The following is a 19,734-nucleotide window of genomic DNA, read 5'->3' as shown; positions in this document are numbered from 1 at the left end:
ACGCTGGGTCTGAGTCGCCCACATGATCTTCTCCCAATACAGAGTGAGCAGGCAATCACAAGCCCTTACTCCAACGAACCATCCATTGGCTCAGTTCAGGCCCCGCCCCCTTGCCCTGGGTCTCATGAAGCAGAAAAGGGCACCCCAAGGCCCCGCCAACCTGTGTGATGTCAAAACCACTGAGCGGCCCGTCTTGATGATGTCCAGGATAAGGTTCCACAGGAAACGCCTGGCCTTTGGATCCATGCCAGTGGTTGGTTCATCCTGCCAGGAAAAGGGGGCAAATGGCAGAATTAGCTGCCCACAGGGGCATCCTTAAGCCTTACCGTCATTCGGGTTGGCTCCATGCAAGCCTATTGTCAGTTGCCATGGATTCTGGATATAAATCATCAAGGGAAGGAGGGACCCAGGAAACCCAATTTAACTTAACACACATTTCCTGCAATTTACATGGTCATCTTTTTTGGTTGGAGACTTGGTTTGGGTTCTTTGCCAGGGTTCTGTTGCTAGGTGCTGCTAGAGGACTATAGGCTTTGAGATACACACACACACACACACACACACACACACACACACACACACACACGACACAGCACTAGCACAATAGCGGCACCTAGGGACAGAAAAAAGCATTACACAGTACTGAAGCTGTGGTTGCTCTTGTGTGCCACGCACCCTAACCCCACCTCCTCTCCTCACCAGGAAAATGAAGGCTGGGTAGCCAATCAGGGCAATGGCTGTAGATAGCTTCCTCTTGTTGCCGCCACTGTAGGTGCTGGCAGGTTTGTTAGCATATTTGGCCAACTCAAGCTTCTTTAGTGCCCACTTCACAACCTGAGAAGGCAAAGAGGAAATTGCTCGTACACAGCTGGTACCCCCATGAGAAGAGCCCTGCTGGATCAGACCAAAGGTTCACCTAAACCAGCAGCCAGGTGCCTCCAGGCAGCTCCCTCAGCAGGGCAACGAGGCAATGGCCCTCCCAGGCTGCTGCTCCTCAACAACTGATGCTAAAAGAGACGCACTGTCTCTGGGCATGGAGGCTTCATTCTTAGCTACCCTAAGAATATCAGAATCATCCTGCAGGATTTGGTGGAAGCACCCACGTGGCCTATACTTTTTGGCCAGCCATAAGCTTCCTAGGCAAGGCGTGAAGGCTGGTTCCCACCACCCCACACCCCGCCACCAACAACTGATGGTCAGGGCCATGACGACAGCCGTTAGCAAACCTCTCACCCCTTCTGTAAATCCCTCCAACACTCTTTTAAAGCCATCTGCGACAGTGGCTGCCACCACATCTTGTGGCTATGAGTTCCACAAGTTAATTATGCATTGTGTGAAGTGGCAGCAGCTCCTTGTTTGCCCTGAATCTACTGCTGCTCAAAAGCTGTGATGCACAGCTTAGCCATTGCCCCAATCATTAGGAGTCCAGGCTGACCAGCAAACCAGCCACCCGGTGGAGGTCCATGGGAAAGAAGAGGCCAGAGTCATCCCGACCTTCTTCCTCTCCGCTACTGCCCCCAGAGGAAGCAGCCCCTCCACAACACGCTTGCTCACCCGCTCCTCATCCTTCCATGGAATGCCGCGCAGTCGGGTGTACAGCTCCAGGTGTTCTTGCGCCGTCAACTCATCAAAGAGAGCATCAAACTGTGGACAGTAGCCCAAGCTCTGCTGCACCTGCAGAATGTCCTTCAAGATGCTAGAGAGACAGAGAGGAACAATGGGGCAAAGCAAAGTAGTCAGTTCCTCTGAGGAGCCCTGATGTCAGGAGCGAGCCAGCAGTAAATCGTACCAAGCAAGTGGAGTCAACTCTTTATTAGAAAGACACAGGAGTGTCAGGCCTAATGCGCGTAGGAACTCTTCAGTACATCTTGCCCCTATGAAGCAGTTGCAGAGACTGAAGTCCCCAGGTTATCTGACACCCCAGCTGCATGCCTGTCTTTGCCCCTCCCACTTCATACCTCTTCTGGTTCTGGGAGACCCAGTGGGGAGAGGGCCTTGTTGCAGGACGATGGGGAGACACTTGCACCTCTCCACCAGCTGGACTAATCTCCGCCTCTTGCCCTCCCTGCTCTCCTGCATCAGCTTCTGATTCTGGGCTTTTCTCTGCCACAGACTCTCTCTGCTCACTAGGCCCTGTTACCTCTTCAGTTTCTGACATCTCCTCCTTTCAGTCTTCTCCCTCTGACCACTCATCATCATTCCACCACCAATCCCCAGGCTCAGAGCCTTTTCCCCCCTGAGAGTTTTTCTGCTGGTTCCTCCCACCATTCCACTGCGCTCAACCAGTCCTTGACACCCAATTATTGCTATTATTTAATGTATTTATTTCCCACCTGTCCCCCAAGTTGTTGCTGTTAACTGCAATTATATCCCACCTTCTTCCCTCTAAGGTGGCACAAACTTTATCCTCACAACACCCCCTGTGAGGTAGGCCGAGAAGCAGTGTGCCCAGCCCAAGGTCACCCAGTGAGCCTCATAGCTGAGCGGGAATTTGAACCCGGGTCTTCCAGGCCCTAGTCTGGCACTTTACCCACTTTTAAAACAATGTAATAAAACACAAGGTAATAAAAACAAACTAGTTAAAAACAATCACTAAAATATGCCAGATCATGTTTAGAATTGGCAACTAGTTGTAACTTCATGGGAAGTCAAGTTTGTTTCAACTGACAAAACAGTCTCCCAGATTTTTCTTGTTTTTAATCACTCCAAGAGTGCTGGAATTTGTGAGGGCCCATCAATAAAAATGCTTGCAATTGCAAGTACAGTCATACCTTGGGTTACAGACGCTTCAGGTTGTGTGTTTTCGGGTTATGGACGCACCGAAACCTGGAAGTACTGGAACAGGTTACTTCTGGGTTTTGGTGCTCGCGCATGTGCAGTGGTACTAAATCGCGCTTTGCACATAAGCGCCGAATCGCAACCCGTGCATGGACAGACATGGCGTTACGGGTTGCAAACGTGCCTCCTGCACGTTCGTAACCCGAGTGTCCACTGTAAAGGGTTTATCAATACGAGTCTACCAACCCCTTTAAGTATCCCAAGGCATCAAAGGGAACATCATATCCCGTCATTTATTTAATTTCATGTAGGCTATCATTCCAAAACACCTGCACATGATATCCTCCAGAACAGATGCAGGAACTCTGCCTTAACAGAACTGAAGCCCAGTATTTATTAGTACAAGCTGGGCCTATCTTACCTAATCTATCTGGGTGAGATGCAACTGAGAGGCTGCTCTGAGCAAGTTTTAATTCTCTTTCCCCAAAAGCAGTGCTTGTGAACCTCTCGGGAATGTTCACACAAGTGTACATGAACGGGTCAGGCTTGCGCAGAACCAACTGCGACTTTTTGCCTGGCTCTTACAACAGAACAGGTGGCACAGCAACCTTGTGCCAGAACCAAGTGCCACCTACCCCCCAACCACCTGCCCCATGGACGTACCTGTGTCCATTGATGAAGGCCTCGCCACCAGTTGTGCTCTCGTCCCCTGTGAGCATTTTGAAGGTGGTAGTCTTCCCAGCCCCATTGACACCCAGCAAGCCAAAACACTCTCCTGGGCGGACGCCCACACACAGTCGGTCCACGGCCAGGATGCGTCCAATCTTGCGGGATTTGTATACCTGGAACCCAGTGAAGGAGTGAAGTCATCAGTAAAGGAGTGACGTCATCAGTCACCTGGTGTACTATTAGTAGGGCTTGTAGCAAACTGGCAAAATGGCCTGTTTTTCCTAGCTGGCAACCATAGGAGGCGAGAGTGCTCTTGACCTCAAATCCTGTTTGCCGGTTTCCCACATGCACCTGGCTGGCTACTGCAAGGTCAGGATGCTGGACTAGATGGGCCATTCGCCTGATGCAGCAGCAGCTCTCCTTCCCGGATTTTGAACTTGTGGAGTCACACAAATTACTATCATCATCATCATCATCATCATCATCATCATCAATTTGTATATCTTTAAAGACCTTTAAAGTCCTATGCGGCCTAGGACCCTCATACCTACGGGACCGCCTCTCCTGGGATGCCCCGCGGAGGACCTTAAGATCCACAAATGACAACACTTTGGAGGTCCCAAGTCACAAGGTGGTTAGATTGGTCTCAACTAGGGCCAGGGCCTTTTCAGTACTGGCCCCAACTTGGTGGAACGCTCTGTCCCAAGAGACCAGGGCCCTGCGGGACTTGATATCTTTTTGCAGGGCCTGCAAGACTGAGCTGTTCCACCTGGCCTTTGGTTTGGACTCAGTCTGACCCTTATGTTGCCCTCCCCTCATGCTCTGGATCTATTGGCTACTTTTAAAATGAGGCTGCATTTTAAATTGCATTTTAACCTGAATTTTAAATTGCCCCCCCCATTATGTTTTTACTGTGATTTTATTGGTGTTATTGGTGTTTACTGGCCGGGGAGGGCGGGGTATAATACCACCCTTCATCCAAAGATCATGAGTCGGTTCACAACAACTCAAAACTCTCTCCTCCGGTTGTTTTCAGAAGCACTACTGCCTCCAATCACAGTGGCAGAGCATACCCATCATGGCTAACAGCCACTGATAGCTTTCTCCTCTGTGAATTTGCCTAATCCTCTTTTAATTGTAATGGTCATGGCGTACAGCTGATGAAAACCCCAAATTAACCATCTCAGAAAATTAGAATATTCAAGGAAATCAGCAAAACAAGGATTGCAAATCGAGCAAGATTGGACCTCTGAAAACTAGAAGCACATCTCGCTTTGCATGTCATGAGTCAATCTCATATATTAGTTTTACCATTCAAGTTGAATTCAAGTTGAAATCAATAAACTTTTCCATGATATTCTAATTTTTCGAGTTTCACCTGTACTTGTCCTGAATATCCCAGCAGTCATTGTTTGCTGCTTGTGGAATTTGATCCTTTCGTGTTACGGCAATTCCTGCCCAATTAAATCCCTCTCTGATCCTGGAAGCCAATCCTTGCCACAGCCCCGACAAGATTGGCGGAAAGGCATCCCCTACCTTGGTGAGGTTCTCGATCTTCAGCATGTCGTTGTCAGCATCTCCCCGCAAGACTCGATGGCGCTCGTTTGCTACATCCACATCATCCTCAACAGGTTTGCTTGAGACAGGAAGGCGTCTGGATCAGAGGAAAGGGAGCAGGGTGTGCAGTGAGACTCAGGGTGCAGAAACTGAGTAGAACTGTTAATAAGGCTCTTCTCATTGACCAAATCTGTGGGTACGTCAGTTGCTGAGACCACATAACAACAGTCTTGAAAGACCTACACTGGCTCCCAGTACGTTTCCGAGCACAATTCAAAGTGTTGGTGCTGACCTTTAAAGCCCTGAACGGTCTCAGTCCTGTATACCTGAAGGAGCATCTGCCAGGACACTGAGGTCCAGCTCTGAGGGCCTTCTGGCAGTTCCCTCACTGCGAGAAGTGAGGTTACAGGGAACCAGGCAGAGGGCCTTCTCGGTAGTGGCACCCACCCTGTGGAACGCCGTCCCACCAGATGTCAAAGAGAAGAACAACTACCAGACTTTTAGAAGACATCTGAAGGCAGCCCTGTTTAGGGAAGCTTTTAACTGTATTTTAATATTCTGTTTGAAGCTGCCCAGAGTGGCTGAGGAAACCCAGCCAGATGGGGGGGGGGGGTTATAAATAAATTATTATTATTATTATTATTATTATTATTATTATTATTATTGCCAGTAACAGTGAATCGGGTATGTGTGTGTCCAGATGAGTATGACTTAGGAGAGGGTTCAGCTTCTTGCACCCTTATCTAGACATTTTCACCTGCAATTTGTGTAGGCCTTTCAGGTTAGAGAACTACGCCACACTGTTTTCAGAAGTGCAAATTTCAAAGGACAGCTTCATGTATTGGCTTAGGGAATAGAAATTTGATAGGGTCACATTAAAATGCATGGTTCTCCCTATTCCAATTTTATCATCAAAACAACCCTTTGAGGTAGCTTTGGCTGAGAGGCAGTGGTTGGCCCAAGCTCACCCACTGAGCTTCGTGGCTGAGTGGGAACTAGAACCCCTGTTGCCCAGATTCTAGTCCGACACTCTAACACATTGTTTCTCAAATTTGGGTCCTCAGCTGTTGTCGGACTACAAATCCCATCATCCCTAGCTGGCAGGACCCTTCTCTAACTATTATGTCACATGTGTTGGGGTGAGTGTCATCCAATCATTCCCAGAAACAAGAGGTTACAGCAAGTTCGTGAAAATTCCAGAAGCTGCCAGAACGCTGAACTGTTTACTGCAGGTGTCAAAGTCAACGTTGTGAAAACTGTTCTTACACACGTGCAGCTCCTAGACTGGACTGAGATATTTAGTCTCATCCTGTCTCTTGAACGGGAAGGATATAAGAGAGGCAGGGGAGGGCATTGAAGCTCTCTAGGGTAAGGCCTGCAACTTCAAAGAGGACCTCTATAGGGGCTCCAGTAGAAGTTTGCACAGTTTGTAACCATTATGCTTAAAAACTGACAGTAAAAGTATTGCTGTCTGTAATGGAATTATTGCTCCATGCCTGAATTGGAAGCTCCTACACGTTTTGCTGCTGTGTGTTTACTCTGCTTAACTGGGTGTCTGGAAACATGCTGGACCCAAAGACAGGAGTTTTGCTGTAAAGAAACCCAACAGGTGGTTTGCCTGCTTAGCACAAACCCAAACAGGTTATGGGTGATGTCCCATAATACCAACAATAAAAACCTTTGGCATATTGATGATGCCACCAGTGGCCCATCCCACCCCCTCCATGCTTACTGTGGTTTCCGGAAGAAATTATACTGGCACATGATGGTGATGAAGAAGCCCACAAAGCCTTCAATTGTCATGGCAACCAAGCCCCTGGTCACGATGTCCCACTCGAATGGTGACTTCATTTTGTCAAATTGCCCTAAGGTGAGGGGACACACAAAAGCAGAGCTAATGGCTGAAGATGCACCAAAAAATTCCCTCTTGCTGGACACAATCATCTGAGAAGTAACACTCCCTGGTTTATCCCCATCTGAATTTTACTCAAGGCCTACTGAAAACAATGGTCCTAAGTTAGACACCCCCACCCAATTCAGTGGGTCCACTTCTTATTCAGGATGGATAAAATGAAAGACTTCTTCACACAGCACATAGCTAAAACTTTGGAACTTGCTCTCGGAGGAGACAATGATGGCCACCAACCAACCTGGATGGCTTTAAAAGAGCATTGGGGGCGAAATGTAGAAAAAGCTTTCAATGGCCAGTAGCCATGATGAATGCTTCTAAATACCAGTTGCCACAGGAGGGGAGAGGGTCTTGTGCTTGGGTCCTACTTGCCCATTTCCACAAGCATCTGGTTGTACTAGATAGCCTGATCTAATAGGCTTTTCTTATGTTCTTCTGAGTAACATCAGATATAGCAGTTCCTGTTTCTGTTCAGCCGCTCTCAAGCCAAACAACTGTTCTGGCCTGTTTAGGGCTTTGATTAGCAAAAGCCCCCTGCTTTATTCCTTAAAAAGCAATCAGTGGCAAGGATGTGCTCATGGGAAGCCCCTCTTTCGATGCTGGTTGTAGTTACTTGATTGGTGGCAGATAGACAAGACGCTCTGCACCTGTTCATAAACTCTTTCTCCCTCCACTAGAGGTCCACATGTCCCAGGACTAAGTCATGGCTGTAAAAGGTGCCAAGCCATCTTTTGCAAACTGTTGACCTCCAGGCATTTTGGGCTACCACTCCCATCACCCAACAATGTCTGCACTGGGTGCTGGCTGTTGGAAGTTATTGTCTAAAACATCTGTAGGGCACCAGGTTAGCAAAGGCTGGACTAATCCATATAAAAAAACTAAGCAAAGGGTGCTTAAGCAGGCTGGGAAATTTACCAATCTTAGCATAGTATTCGTTGATGTATTCGTTGTAGGCCATCTCCATCAGCCCATGGCCCAGGTTGTAGTTTGGGAAAATCAGGAAGCAGCTTTTTAAGTAGCTGTTCACTACTTTCAGGTCCTACGGAAAGAAGACATAAGAAGGTCGCCGGAGACGGGTCAGAACAAATGCGTATCTAATCCGTAAACAATAACTTTTAAAGCCACCCATCATGCTTTGTATATCTATTTATTCATTTCATAAAATTCACAACAAAATTATCAGTAAAAAGAGTTAAGAACAACTATTTAGAACTTAAAAAAAGTTAAACCAGCGATAAAGTGAAACCAGACTAAAACACACATCAATCAATGTTCTACATATCTGGGTTGGCTTCCCTAAACAAAAATGTTTTTAGCAGGCACCAAAGGGCACAATGAACGTGCTTGCCTGATGTCAACAGGCAGGGAATTCCAAAGTCTGGGTGCTGCTGCATTAAAAGATCAATTTCTTACAAACGAAGAGCAAGTATGAGAGTAGTTCAGAGTTTCCCTGTTCAAAATGGCTCCCCAAGGCAGCCTCATGGGAGAGCCAAGGCTATAACTTTTCCACCACCTCTCGCCCAAGTCCCGCTCACCTTGTCATGCTCAAAAAGCTGCAGCAGGAACGTGGCCACGGTGGCAGTGATGCCAATGAACAGGTTGATGACGATCAGGAAGACGTAAGCTGAGCTGGGCACCTCAAACCAGAAGGATGCTGGGTACATGATGGGGGTGATGGACCAGCTGGAGGGTGGTGGGGCAGAGTGGAAAGAGAGAGAGATCACTAAGAGGCAAATTGAGAAGTGGTGCCGTTAAGGAGGCAATTTTTTATCTCTGGCAGGAGCACTGCTATATACAGCCTTTCTGGGTCCATAAAGAACTCTCTCAAATAGGAAAGTAGCTGACTGCATATGTGTCTGCCCTGTTTTTATTACCATCATTTAATGGATCGAAAAAGGAGATTCAATCTAAATCACTGCTGATGATTTTATTCATTGCAGACCCTCAGATAATCTGATAAACATTTCGTTTATGCAGCCAGAGAAACCTGGTCGTAATGATATTTTTGTACAACTGGAAATCATATACAGTGGTGCCCACAAGATGAATGCCTCGCAAGACGGAAAACCCGCTAGACGAAAGGGTTTTCCGTTTTGGAGGCGCTTCGCAAAACGAATTTCCCTATGGGCTTGCTTCGCAAGACGAAAATGTCTTGCGAGTTCCTGCGGGGATTTTTCCCTCCCCCCCCCTTTTCCTAAGCCCTAAGCTGCTTATCAGCTGATCCGCTAAAAGCTGCTAAGCCGCTAATAGCGCTAATCCGCTAAGCTGTCAATGGGCTTGCTTCGCAAGACGAAAAAACCGCTATACGAAGAGCCTCACGGAACGGATTAATTTCGTCTTGCGAGGCACCACTGTATACAGAGGCAGAGTCTGGCCAAAAAGCTTAAGTATTTGCACCGTTCAATCGGACCAAAGCAAGTCCATCCTGCTTCCCACTGTGGCCAACCAGATGCCCCAATGGGAAGCCTGTGAGCAAGGCAGGAAGGCAATTGCCTTCCCTAGCATGTTCCCAATATCTGGTTCTCTAAGGTAGACTGCCCCTCAACATGGTAGTGCCACCACAACAGATGGAACAGGCATAACCTCTCATCTTCCCTCTCTCTGAAGATCATTCTGGATACCCACAAGGACAACGCAAGGCCCCAGTTTTGCTGTTTGTGCCAACGTACCCATAAAGCAGGAAGAGAGAGAGCACAGCTGGAAAGTTGGTGGGCGAGGTGTATGCTGGCAGGTCAAACACAAAGAGGATGATAATGCAGCAGGTTGCTGGGACCAGGTAATTCAACTGCAGGAGGGAAGAAAAGGTAAGGAAAGCATGAGAACAGAGAGTCTCTAGAAGCTGAAGGCTTTGCATCACCACCACAACCCCTGCTATTCAATCCTGCGTTTTCTGACATGAAAACAGCAGACAGAAAGCAGAAGGACCCCGAGTGAGAGTCAAAGAAGTGAATATTTCCCAGGGTGAGAGGCCGGGAGGGTCTCTCATTTTCTGTGGGCAGCCAGAACCAAGAGCCGCTTTTGCATAGAAAGGAGATTATGTATTTGTGCAACTGTTTTTTGTATTTTAGATACCCTGCTGCTGATTTTCTGATCCCTTAATTTTTATGCTGCTTTTGAAGAGAATCTGTATTTCACAATACATTTCTTACTGCTATAAATTGTGTTTATATAATTGCCCTGGGTTTTAAGCTGCACAGATATTATGTGGCAACGTTTGTGTTGCATTTTATAAACTGGCCTCTGGCTTTCTGACAAAGGGCAGCATACAAATTAAATAACAATATTAGTCTGATTCACAGCAACTTCAAGACATACCAGGAGAAGGCTTTCCCCAACCTGGCTACACAAGAATTGGCTCTGATGTGAGAGGCCAGCTCCTCTCCCCTGACTTGTCACCTGGGGGCAGCCACTCTATCAGGCTTCCTCAGCAGGAGGAATAGGAAGCAGAAGTTTCCTTTCATCAGCTTTGCCAAAAGCCCAGCTCCACCAGACACCTCTTGCCGCTGAACTGTGCCAGCTGGTCATTGTAAGAACAACTGTTGAAGAATTAGTGCAGGGGCCGGCAACCTAATGCCCATGGGCCACAAGCGGCCCATAGGGATTGTTTAACCAGCCCACGAGCTGCCCCCGAACCGAGCCACTCGCTCAGTGAGTCTCAGTGCACTGCGCTAAACCGGTGCAGCACGGCACGGGGACTCGCTTCCATGGTGCCAAAAACCACATCTGCGCAGACGCTAGAAATCGCATGCGCAATCCGGCCCATGGAGGGATCTCTGCTGGAGTGAACTGGCCCAGGCGAGGTAAACCCTGAATTAGTGTCTGAGCTTAATCCCCCCACCTTCTCTCCCTGCCCCTTTCCCCTCGTGTGTTGTGCTTTCCCCCCTTTTTAAAACTGTAAGCCTGCCGGGGCAGGGACTTTCTTGTTTCAACTGATTGTATATAAGGCACTTAAGGAGTCTTTATGGCTGAACAGCAGAGTAGAAATGCTACAACCAACCAACCAACCAACCAACCAACCAACCAACCAACCAAGAACACGAACTGCTTTTCTGGATCAGATTTAAAATAACAACAACAACAAAAGCTTTATGAAGATACCATGTCCCAGACGTAATTGGCCAGCCAGTAGATCACTGGGTCACAGCCGCTCACAAACTGGAGGTGCTTGGCTTTTGTGGACTTCTCTGCCACCAGGAAGACCACGAAGCTGGCCGGCACAAAGGACATGGCCACAATGATGAAGATGGCGATAACCACGTCGGTGCCCTGCAGGCTATGGTTGGCCAGAGAAAGGAGGAAAAAGACACAGGGCAATAAATCCAGGCACCATTATGCAATCTGCTATAGGCTGTGGGGACTAGGTAGCAAGAAACCTGCGTTTCTAAATGAGTGTGACGGCCTCTGATCTGCTTAACTGGTAGGACAAATCTATAGTGCAAAGCCCTGCCCATCAACACAGGGGCAAGCCCCAATGAGTTCCAATACGTGTGACTGGCACTGCAGACTAAAGGTAGTTTATTTGATGGGGGCCAACCTGCTAAGCAACACCAGAAGCTGCCTTAGACCAGGCCAGACTATTTGTCCATCTACCCCATGATAATCTACTTTGGCTGGCAGCAAATCTCTCTAGGGCAGGGCGGTCCAACTTTTCATACTAAGTGGGCTGTAAGAATACTTTGACATAGAACCTGTAGAGGCCACACACTGAGTTAAACATCCATATTGTAAATTAAAGTGTTCACAATATATTTAATACTATTTAATATACACAATATATTTAGTTAAATATGTATAACTAAACACACTAGTAATAGATTTAATATAATCAATTATTTAACAAATTTAATGCACAAACAGATGTATGTGCTTTGTTAACAACACATGACACAAAAAGTAAATGTTTAAGGCTTTAAGATGTTTTTTATAATAATAATTTATTATTTATACCCCGCCCATCTGGCTGGGTTTCCCCAGCTACTCTGGGCGGCTTCCAACAAAACACTAAAATACAATAACCTATTAAACGTTAAAAGCTTCCCTAAAAAGGGCTGCCTTCATATGTCTTCTAAAAGTTTGGTAGTTATGGTGGGAGGGCATTCCAAAGGGTGGGTGCCACTCCTGAGAAGGCCCTCTGCCTGGTTCCCTGTAACTTGGCTTCTCGCAGCGAGGGAACCGCCAGAAGGCCCTCGGCGCTGGACCTCAGTGTCCGGGCAGAACGATGGAGGTGGATACTTCAGGTATACTGGACCGAGGCCATTTAGGGCTTTAAAGGTCAGCACCAACACTTTGAATTGTGCTCAGAAACGTACTAGGAGCCACGTAGGTCTTTCAAGACCACTGTTATATGGTCTCGGCGGCTGCTCCCAGTCACCAGTCTAGCTACCGCATTCTGGATTAGTTGTAGTTTCCAGGTCATCTTCAAAGGTATCCCCACATAGTGTGTATTGCAGTAGTCCAAGCGAGAGATAACCAGAGCATGCACCACTCTGGCGAGACAGTCCACGGGCTGGTAGGGTCTCAGCCTGCATACCAGATGGAGCTGATAAACAGCTGCCCTGGACACAGAATTGACCTGTGCCTCCATGGACAGCTGTGAGTCCAGAATGACTCCCAGGCTCCGCACCTGGTCCTTCAGGGGCACAATTACCCCATTCAGGGCCAGGGAGTCCTCCACACCCACCAAGAGCTGCCAAAAAAAGGCCTCATGGGTTGGACTACCCTGCTCTAGGGTCTCAGGAAGAAAGAAGAGTCTTCCTGTTGCCTGCTATCCAAGAGACTTTGCTGGCGATGGGACCCATGTCCTTCTGCAAACAAAGCATGTATACTCCTGAGCTGACCCCTTCAATTCAGCCTTTCCCAACCTAGTATCCTCCAGACGTTTTGGACCACAACTCTCATGAGTCAACATGGCCATAGGATAATATGGCTGAGGGGACCACAGCCATGTTGACTAGGGCTGTGAGGAGCTGCAGAATAATATAAACAAAGGAGAGGATGAAGGCAACTCTGCCATCTCTTCCTCTTACCCATTTGTTTATATTATTCTGCTGGGGAAACCCAACCAGATTGGCAGGGTATAAATGATAAAATTATTATTCTCTTTTTAAAAAGGAAAGAAAAAGCACGTAGCACACTCTCGGTTTAAAGAACCAAACCCACTCACTCCCAATTTCATTTTAAAATTTGAAGCAAAGGTAAATAAATGGATACCTACAGGTAATCCAAGGAGAGGCTGGCACTGGTTTTGTTCATCGGGTGGTTGGTCAAGGTGATACCTGGAATGTATGAGAAGAAGAACAGGAATTGGATGAACTGCTTTGCACTCCAGAATGGCAAGAAGCTGTAGCCAAAACCAGCCATCTCCAATCTGGCGCTTTTCAGATGTTTTGGACTACAATTCCCATCAGCCCCAACCAGGAAATTCTGGCTGGGGCTGATGGGATCTGTGGTCCAAAACATTTTTTTGGGGGGGGGCGGAGCACCAGGCTGTGAAAGGCCTACAAGCAAGACACTCCTTTGACATTGTGCTCCCATTCCGCAAAGTAAGAGCCATTCGAGTAAGCCCCTGCAGGCACAAGCTTCTTTTCCTAGAATCTTTTCTTTTCAACATCTTTCTGATCAAAGAGCATCTTCCACAGATGGACCATCCAAAACCGATGTAAGGAGCAGAGAGGCACACTTGCAAGAGGCCTCCTAAAATATTAAACAGACCTTTACCATCGCAGTGTTAAGAGTAACCAAGTGGAAATCAACAAATAAAACGAAATCTAGCTACGTCCAGAAGTTTAAATACAGCCCTATCTTCTGCCTTTCAACTTGCTCCCCAATTTCAACACACAAGGGCTGACTGGCTCACCATAGGCAGCGGGGTTCCCCCTGGTCTTGGGCAGGTTGGCACGGAGGATGGCATTGTTGAGGGTGTTGAGGTATGTAGGCATGCTGTGGTAGCCCTTGTTGTTGTAATAAACCTGGGCAAAGAGAGATATGGGGGAGAGAGATTAAATATTTCTGAGCAAAGCTGCTCTTCTGTTAACAGGAGAACAGACCAGCAGCCACATTTTATCTACGCAGCAATCTGGAGGGGTAGGTTATGCAAAATATTGTGATTGCCCTAAAGCCTCCCAATTAGCTTCATGGCTGATCTGAGATTTGAACCCAAACCATCCTGGCTCTACAATACAATACGATACGATATCTTTATTGTCATTGTCCCATACAGAACAATGAAATTGAAAAATCTACGTAAGATATTCAAAAACCCCTAAAAACTCTGAAACCCCATTTTAAAATACAATATACTATAGAGGCTCCTTATATTGCGTTTAGAACCAGAATTGCTGAAAGAGATCATTTCTGGGGTGCGCACTATCCTGCACTATCTCTGCAGCTTTTTTATGGCACCTGACAGCATAGATTTGATCCAAGGTGGGAAGAGTGCACCCAATTATTCTCTCTGCAGTCTTTACAACCCTGGACAGCATTGTTTTTCCCCTGGCCGTGCAGCTCCCAAACCACACACACACACACACACACACACACACACACACACACAACTACAGCCTTCTCCAACCTGATGCCTTTGGACTACAATTCCCATCACCCTCCAACAAGTAAAGCTGTATTATCTACTCCAGCATGGCTGTGCTGCCTGGGAGTTGTAGTCCAAAACCTCTGGGATGCACCAGGTTCTGGCCCAACATCCTTATCTACTATACTGAAGATGGATCTCTATTCTGATCAAAATGAAACAGAAGGACAACTAGGGTCCTCCTACCTTTGGTTCCACGTTTAGCCTGCTCTGCTGGCTGCAGCTGCTTTATTTATTTCATGGTGGTGGTTGCTACTTTATCGAGTATTTGCATCGATGAAAGGCAGGCTATAGAAATATTTTTATTTTAAAAAGCGAATACCTGGGCAGCTCTCCGAACAGCAATCTTCTGCACCATGGGAGGAGCTTTAGCCCCAAAGGATGCTGGTATGGATTTCAGGAGATTGCCAAAGGTCATTGCTCCGTACCTGTGCGAGAACAGACAGGAGAGCAGAAATGCAGAGCTCACACCAGTACAAAGGGTTTAAATTTTGCAAAACTGAGGCGCAGTGGGGCCATGTGGCCTATTGGGACTGGTAGGGTCAAAAGCGGTGACGCCAGGGCCAAAACGACCCTTTGGCAAGTTGTGAAAAGGCAGGCAGGTGAGGAGCTAGGTGAGGGCAGACTAAAGCTGGTGGACCTCATGGACCAGCCTCCACTGCTGCCTAGGCTGCCCTCAGACTGAGCAAACCAAAACAAAATGGCAGAGACAGATTACTATTATTTATTGCATTTATACCTCACTCTTCTCCTAAGTTGGAATTCAAGGTGCCTTCTAGTATTTAAAAACATCATTGCAAAATGCAAAGCAAAAAAAGCACATTTGCCAAAACAATTACACTCAAACACATTTAAAACCAGCATTTAAATGCTGTTTGCTCTGACTGTCAACACCTTAGCCTGCCAGGTGGGAGGATAACAAGGAGGGAGCCAATCTGGCCTCCTTTGGAAGGGGATCCTGCCATATGGGAGCAGCCACAGAAAAGGCCCTGTCTTGAGACAGACAGCTGCCTCACTTCCCCTCCCTCCCCAACACAGCCACCCCTACCGATGCAGCCGAAAGCGGTCTGACGTATACAGCAAGTACTCTGAGACGTTGCGCCCAGTGATGTCCACCAGAATGTCGCCTGTCACAACCTTCCTCTGCGGTGGGTGGCCCCCGACTCCACTGGGGCAGGAAAAGCCGGTGCCCTGCATAGAGCAAGTGCATTTGATGGGCTCGTGGATGATGCTGGCCAGTGATGGGGCAGAAGTGACCGTCTCTGTGAGAGGAAGAGCAAAGAAGCCGGGTTATGAACAAGGATTATTCCTTCCTGTGCTGGGACCCAACTGAAGAACGAAGGGACCTCCATGCATTCTTTTAAAAATAGCTATACAGTCATATCTCATGTTACGTTTGCTTCATGATATGTTTTTTCAGGTTGTGTCCTGCAGCGACCCGGAAGTAACAGAAAGGGTTACTTCCGGGTTTCGCTGCTCGCGCATACATGCAAAATGACGTCATGCGCATGTGCAGAAGCGGCAAATCACAACCCGCGTGTGTGCAGATGCACCGCTGCGGGTTGCGTTTTATTCATGTTGTGAATGGGCCTCCGGAACGGATCCCGTTCGCAACCAGCGGTACCACTGTATCTGTATCTATATAGTACGATGACAACTATGAGCATTTAACTTGTGCAATTCCAACCTTGTGCGGTTGAAGGCTGTCGAAACCGTGCAAATTAAATCCATGGAAGATCTTCCTGGCACAAAAAGAGCTTTTAAGAGCCCACCCTGGCTTATTGAGCAAGACTTTTGTGGCGTGTTGGCTCTGGCATGGCCCCACAAGATCTCCCAGAGCTGGCCTTGCCAGTAAGTAAGGCATTTTAGCTGCAGTTGGCAACATGCTCTGAAATCCCTTTTCTACTCCTGCTTCCAGGTACCCTAATAGTGCTACCGCTCAATTTGAATCTTCAACCCAAAGCTTCAACCCAACATGGCAGATTCCCAAACTTTACCTCTGACAGCGGAGGGGTAAGTGGTGGAGTTCCAGGCCCTCAGCAAGTCCTCGTCCAGGGAGAAGGGGTAGTCGGAAGGGGCAGGTGACGGAGGGGGCGGCACAAAATTGGAGAGGGGCAGGCCCTGGGTGAAGGAATCCACACACATAGCATCAAAGTACTTTGCTGCCAGCATCTTCGACTCGTTGCTGTTGAGGTTCAGGGACTGCACCAGCTGGTCCAATGTGCTGTTGAAAGCTGTCTTGAGCACACAGGTGGCCCCCACCCCCGAGGGACGGTAGAAGGTCTCAACCAACTGCTGGGGCTTCGCATCTGCTGACTGCTTGAACCTGCCAGAGGAGAGTATTATTATTATTATTATTATTATTATTATTATTATTATTATTATTATTACACCCTGTACCCGGAGGTCTCAGGGCGCTTCACAGAAAAGAGTAATATCAGTTAGAAAGCAAGGTGGGTGGGGGGGAGAGCTGAAGATCTTTTAAAACAATGATTAGATGGGCACAGGATATTGGCCACCCAATAATCATGACCGAATGGGGAAATCTTTGGAGAACAAATATGAAATTTACGGCGTGTTATAACATCAAGGAAAATATATTAAAGATGCAGAACAGATGGTACCTCACCCCCTCAGGACTATCTAAGATGTACAAAAATTTAGTGAATATCTGTTGGATATTCTAGCCTCGGAATGTTTACTGCCTTGGTGACTCCCATGTGAAATCCTACTCAGGCTTCTTTTCCCATCACAAAGTTGTAGCTGGAAAAAAATTCTTCTTTCTCTGCATGCAACCTTTCAGAAAAATAAAGCGTCACCAGAGTCCCTATGGCTTCTGGGTCCAGATCTGGAAAAGGTGGAATGACAGAGCTCTCACCGGTATTCGCGCCGTTCCTCGTTGGCATATGGGATGAAGTTGCCTTTGGGTTGGGTGTAGTTGTGGTACTGGGATGGCGAGAGGATGAGAGGAGGTAGGTCTCCTGTGAAACAAACAACATTTGTTACAGCTGCTTTGAAGCTCTAAGAGATACGCCCAATTTAAGCACTAAAATGCATGGGGTGGGGATATATGAATCCTTCCCCCAATATTCTATGGATTCCCTCCACTCCTAAACACCTCTTGGTCCCTTCATGATCTCTTCCAGTTTTTCCACAAAGCACACCATCTTTTCATTTTTAAACTCTCAGTCTTACTGCAACATGGTCTATGTGGGGCTGCCTTTGAAGAAGGTTCAGAAACTTCAGCTGGTGTAGAATTTGGCAGCCAGGTGGTGCTCAAGGGACCCTGGACCCAAGGCTTTGCATATCAAGGGCTTTGTGTATCAACACAGGAGCCTTGAACCTGGCCCAGGAGCATATCAGCATCTAAGGCAGATGTTTTAACAGAAGATACACTGTACACCCATCCCAAAGACCTTCAAAGTAGCTTATGTAAAAGTGTTTTAAAATCCAGAGTCCAAACAACAAATATGACGACCATGCAGCTGAACTAGAACACCAGGGTAGCAATAATTCAAAGGGCCCACTGAAACTGAAACAGATCCAAAAAGAAATATGAACAATGGAAGCCATATTACTCCAAGGGACTGAGATCCACAGTCTAGGTGCCACTGTTAAAACAGCCCAGTGCTCTCATCTCTACAGTATACCAGGCTTAATCTTCAGTGTGGCAGCACCTACACTTTGGAACTCCCTGCCACTGTACCTTTCTGGTACTTGCTTAAAAATATTTTTGTTTAGGCAAGCCTAGCCAGAGATTTAGAATGCTGGTGTGCTTATTTTAAAAACGTTGTTTTTTAGTGGAGAAACTTACTGTGTTCTGTTCTTTTTTTGTGTGTGAACTGCTTTAAGGTCTTCTACAATCAAGCGGCATATAAATATTATGAAATGAAACTAAATGAAATAATCAATCAATTAATAATCTGGCCTTCTGTATTTTGGGAGACCGCTGGGGGCACAGCCTGCTTCAGAATGAAGTGCGCCTACCTATCTCGGGCACGGAGAGCGCCACTGTCATGGCTACACAGACGAAGAACGCAGGCAGCAGGATCTGGGAGAAGAGGGCCTTGGTGTTCCGCTTGGCACAGTGGAACCGCTTGACGATGAGCCCGTGGAATTGGCGCAGCTTGAGCCAAGAGCCCTCCAGCTTGATGCTTCCCTGACCCACCAGCGCATGTTCATCCAGGTCCGCCTCTGGGTCTGCAGCAGGAAAGAGCAGAGGGGAGACTGAGGCTTCTCTTTCTCTCTCTTGTAGGGTGGGGTCCAAAAACAACAGGATGCAGGCAGATATATGACCCCCACCTACCGAAAACAGGCAGAAGAGGAGCCCACATGGAAGTCCCAGAGACACGTAGCCTATAGGAGTGGTACCCCATAGAGTGGCATTCATGTGGTGCTTTGAGTCCTGCGCCTTCTCCTGCCCCCCCTCACCTCCTGCAGTCTTCCCCACTGTCAAAATGCTTTACTTAATACAACTTAACACACATTTAATTCGTGCAATTTCGACTTTACGCGGTGGACGGCTGACCGGTCAAAATCACAAAGGTTAAATGCACAGAAGGCGGAGAGCTTTAAAAGCTCTTTTGTGCAGGGTTTTCCCAGCGAAGAAAGAGCTTTTAAGATCTACTCCTTGCTTACAAGACTATGGTCAGCTCTTGTCAGATCTCAAGGGTCTATCTGAGTTTCCGCAAGAGCCTCCAAGAGCCCAGTAAGCGAGGCAGGGAACGTAAAAGCTACATGCCTTGCTGGGGAAGTTAATACTTGTTTGGGTCACTGGCTCCAGAAGGCAAGTCTGCTTGTGCAGGGTCAGTTCCAAGTGGGTGCTTTGATACTGAACAATTTTGGCCTTAAATGCCATCCCTGAAATGTAACCCCCGCATAAGATGTGAGTTGGCTGCAGCATTATTATTATTATTATTATTAGTAGTAGTAGTAGTAGTATTAGTATTACTTTTATTTGTCACCTACCACTTCCCAGCAGGCCCCATGGTGGATTACAGCAATTTAAAATCCAGAATAAACACACACACACACACACACACACAGTTATAACACTTTGCATTTACATAAACAGGGTGGGTTCTGAAAAAAACACATCTCAAATGTCAAAGGCCAGGGTTCAGAGCTGCACCTTTAGCATTCCCCAAAAGCTGTATGGCGAGGGATTCAGAATATTTTTTCCCTTGTTTTCCTCCTCCAAAAACTAGGTGCATCTTATAGAGCGAAAAATACG

At 47.2% G+C, this 19,734-nt stretch overlaps 1 protein-coding gene across 3 annotated transcripts in view; it reads right to left on the bottom strand.

The window, feature by feature from the left end:
• ABCA2 (ATP binding cassette subfamily A member 2) overlaps nt 1–19,734 on the bottom strand; it is a 108,914-nt gene that overhangs the window by 11,924 nt on the left and 77,256 nt on the right. For all 3 annotated transcript variants that reach the window (XM_079961864.1, XM_079961866.1, XM_079961865.1), the window contains 17 exons: nt 18,489–18,701; nt 17,380–17,482; nt 16,499–16,827; nt 15,550–15,763; nt 14,824–14,929; nt 13,770–13,881; nt 13,128–13,188; nt 11,012–11,186; nt 9,583–9,698; nt 8,449–8,596; nt 7,829–7,952; nt 6,737–6,869; nt 4,984–5,101; nt 3,442–3,620; nt 1,555–1,696; nt 700–834; nt 161–264 (listed from right to left, as the gene is read on the bottom strand). In XM_079961864.1, the coding sequence (XP_079817990.1) occupies nt 161–264; nt 700–834; nt 1,555–1,696; nt 3,442–3,620; nt 4,984–5,101; nt 6,737–6,869; nt 7,829–7,952; nt 8,449–8,596; nt 9,583–9,698; nt 11,012–11,186; nt 13,128–13,188; nt 13,770–13,881; nt 14,824–14,929; nt 15,550–15,763; nt 16,499–16,827; nt 17,380–17,482; nt 18,489–18,701 (2,512 nt within the window). The remainder of the gene's footprint in view (nt 1–160; nt 265–699; nt 835–1,554; nt 1,697–3,441; nt 3,621–4,983; nt 5,102–6,736; nt 6,870–7,828; nt 7,953–8,448; nt 8,597–9,582; nt 9,699–11,011; nt 11,187–13,127; nt 13,189–13,769; nt 13,882–14,823; nt 14,930–15,549; nt 15,764–16,498; nt 16,828–17,379; nt 17,483–18,488; nt 18,702–19,734) is intronic.

The sequence above is a fragment of the Podarcis cretensis genome (genome assembly GCF_951804945.1).
Source record: "Podarcis cretensis genome assembly, chromosome: Z".
Lineage (NCBI taxonomy): Eukaryota > Metazoa > Chordata > Lepidosauria > Squamata > Lacertidae > Podarcis > Podarcis cretensis.
This window is presented reverse-complemented; position numbering and strand designations above follow the sequence as displayed.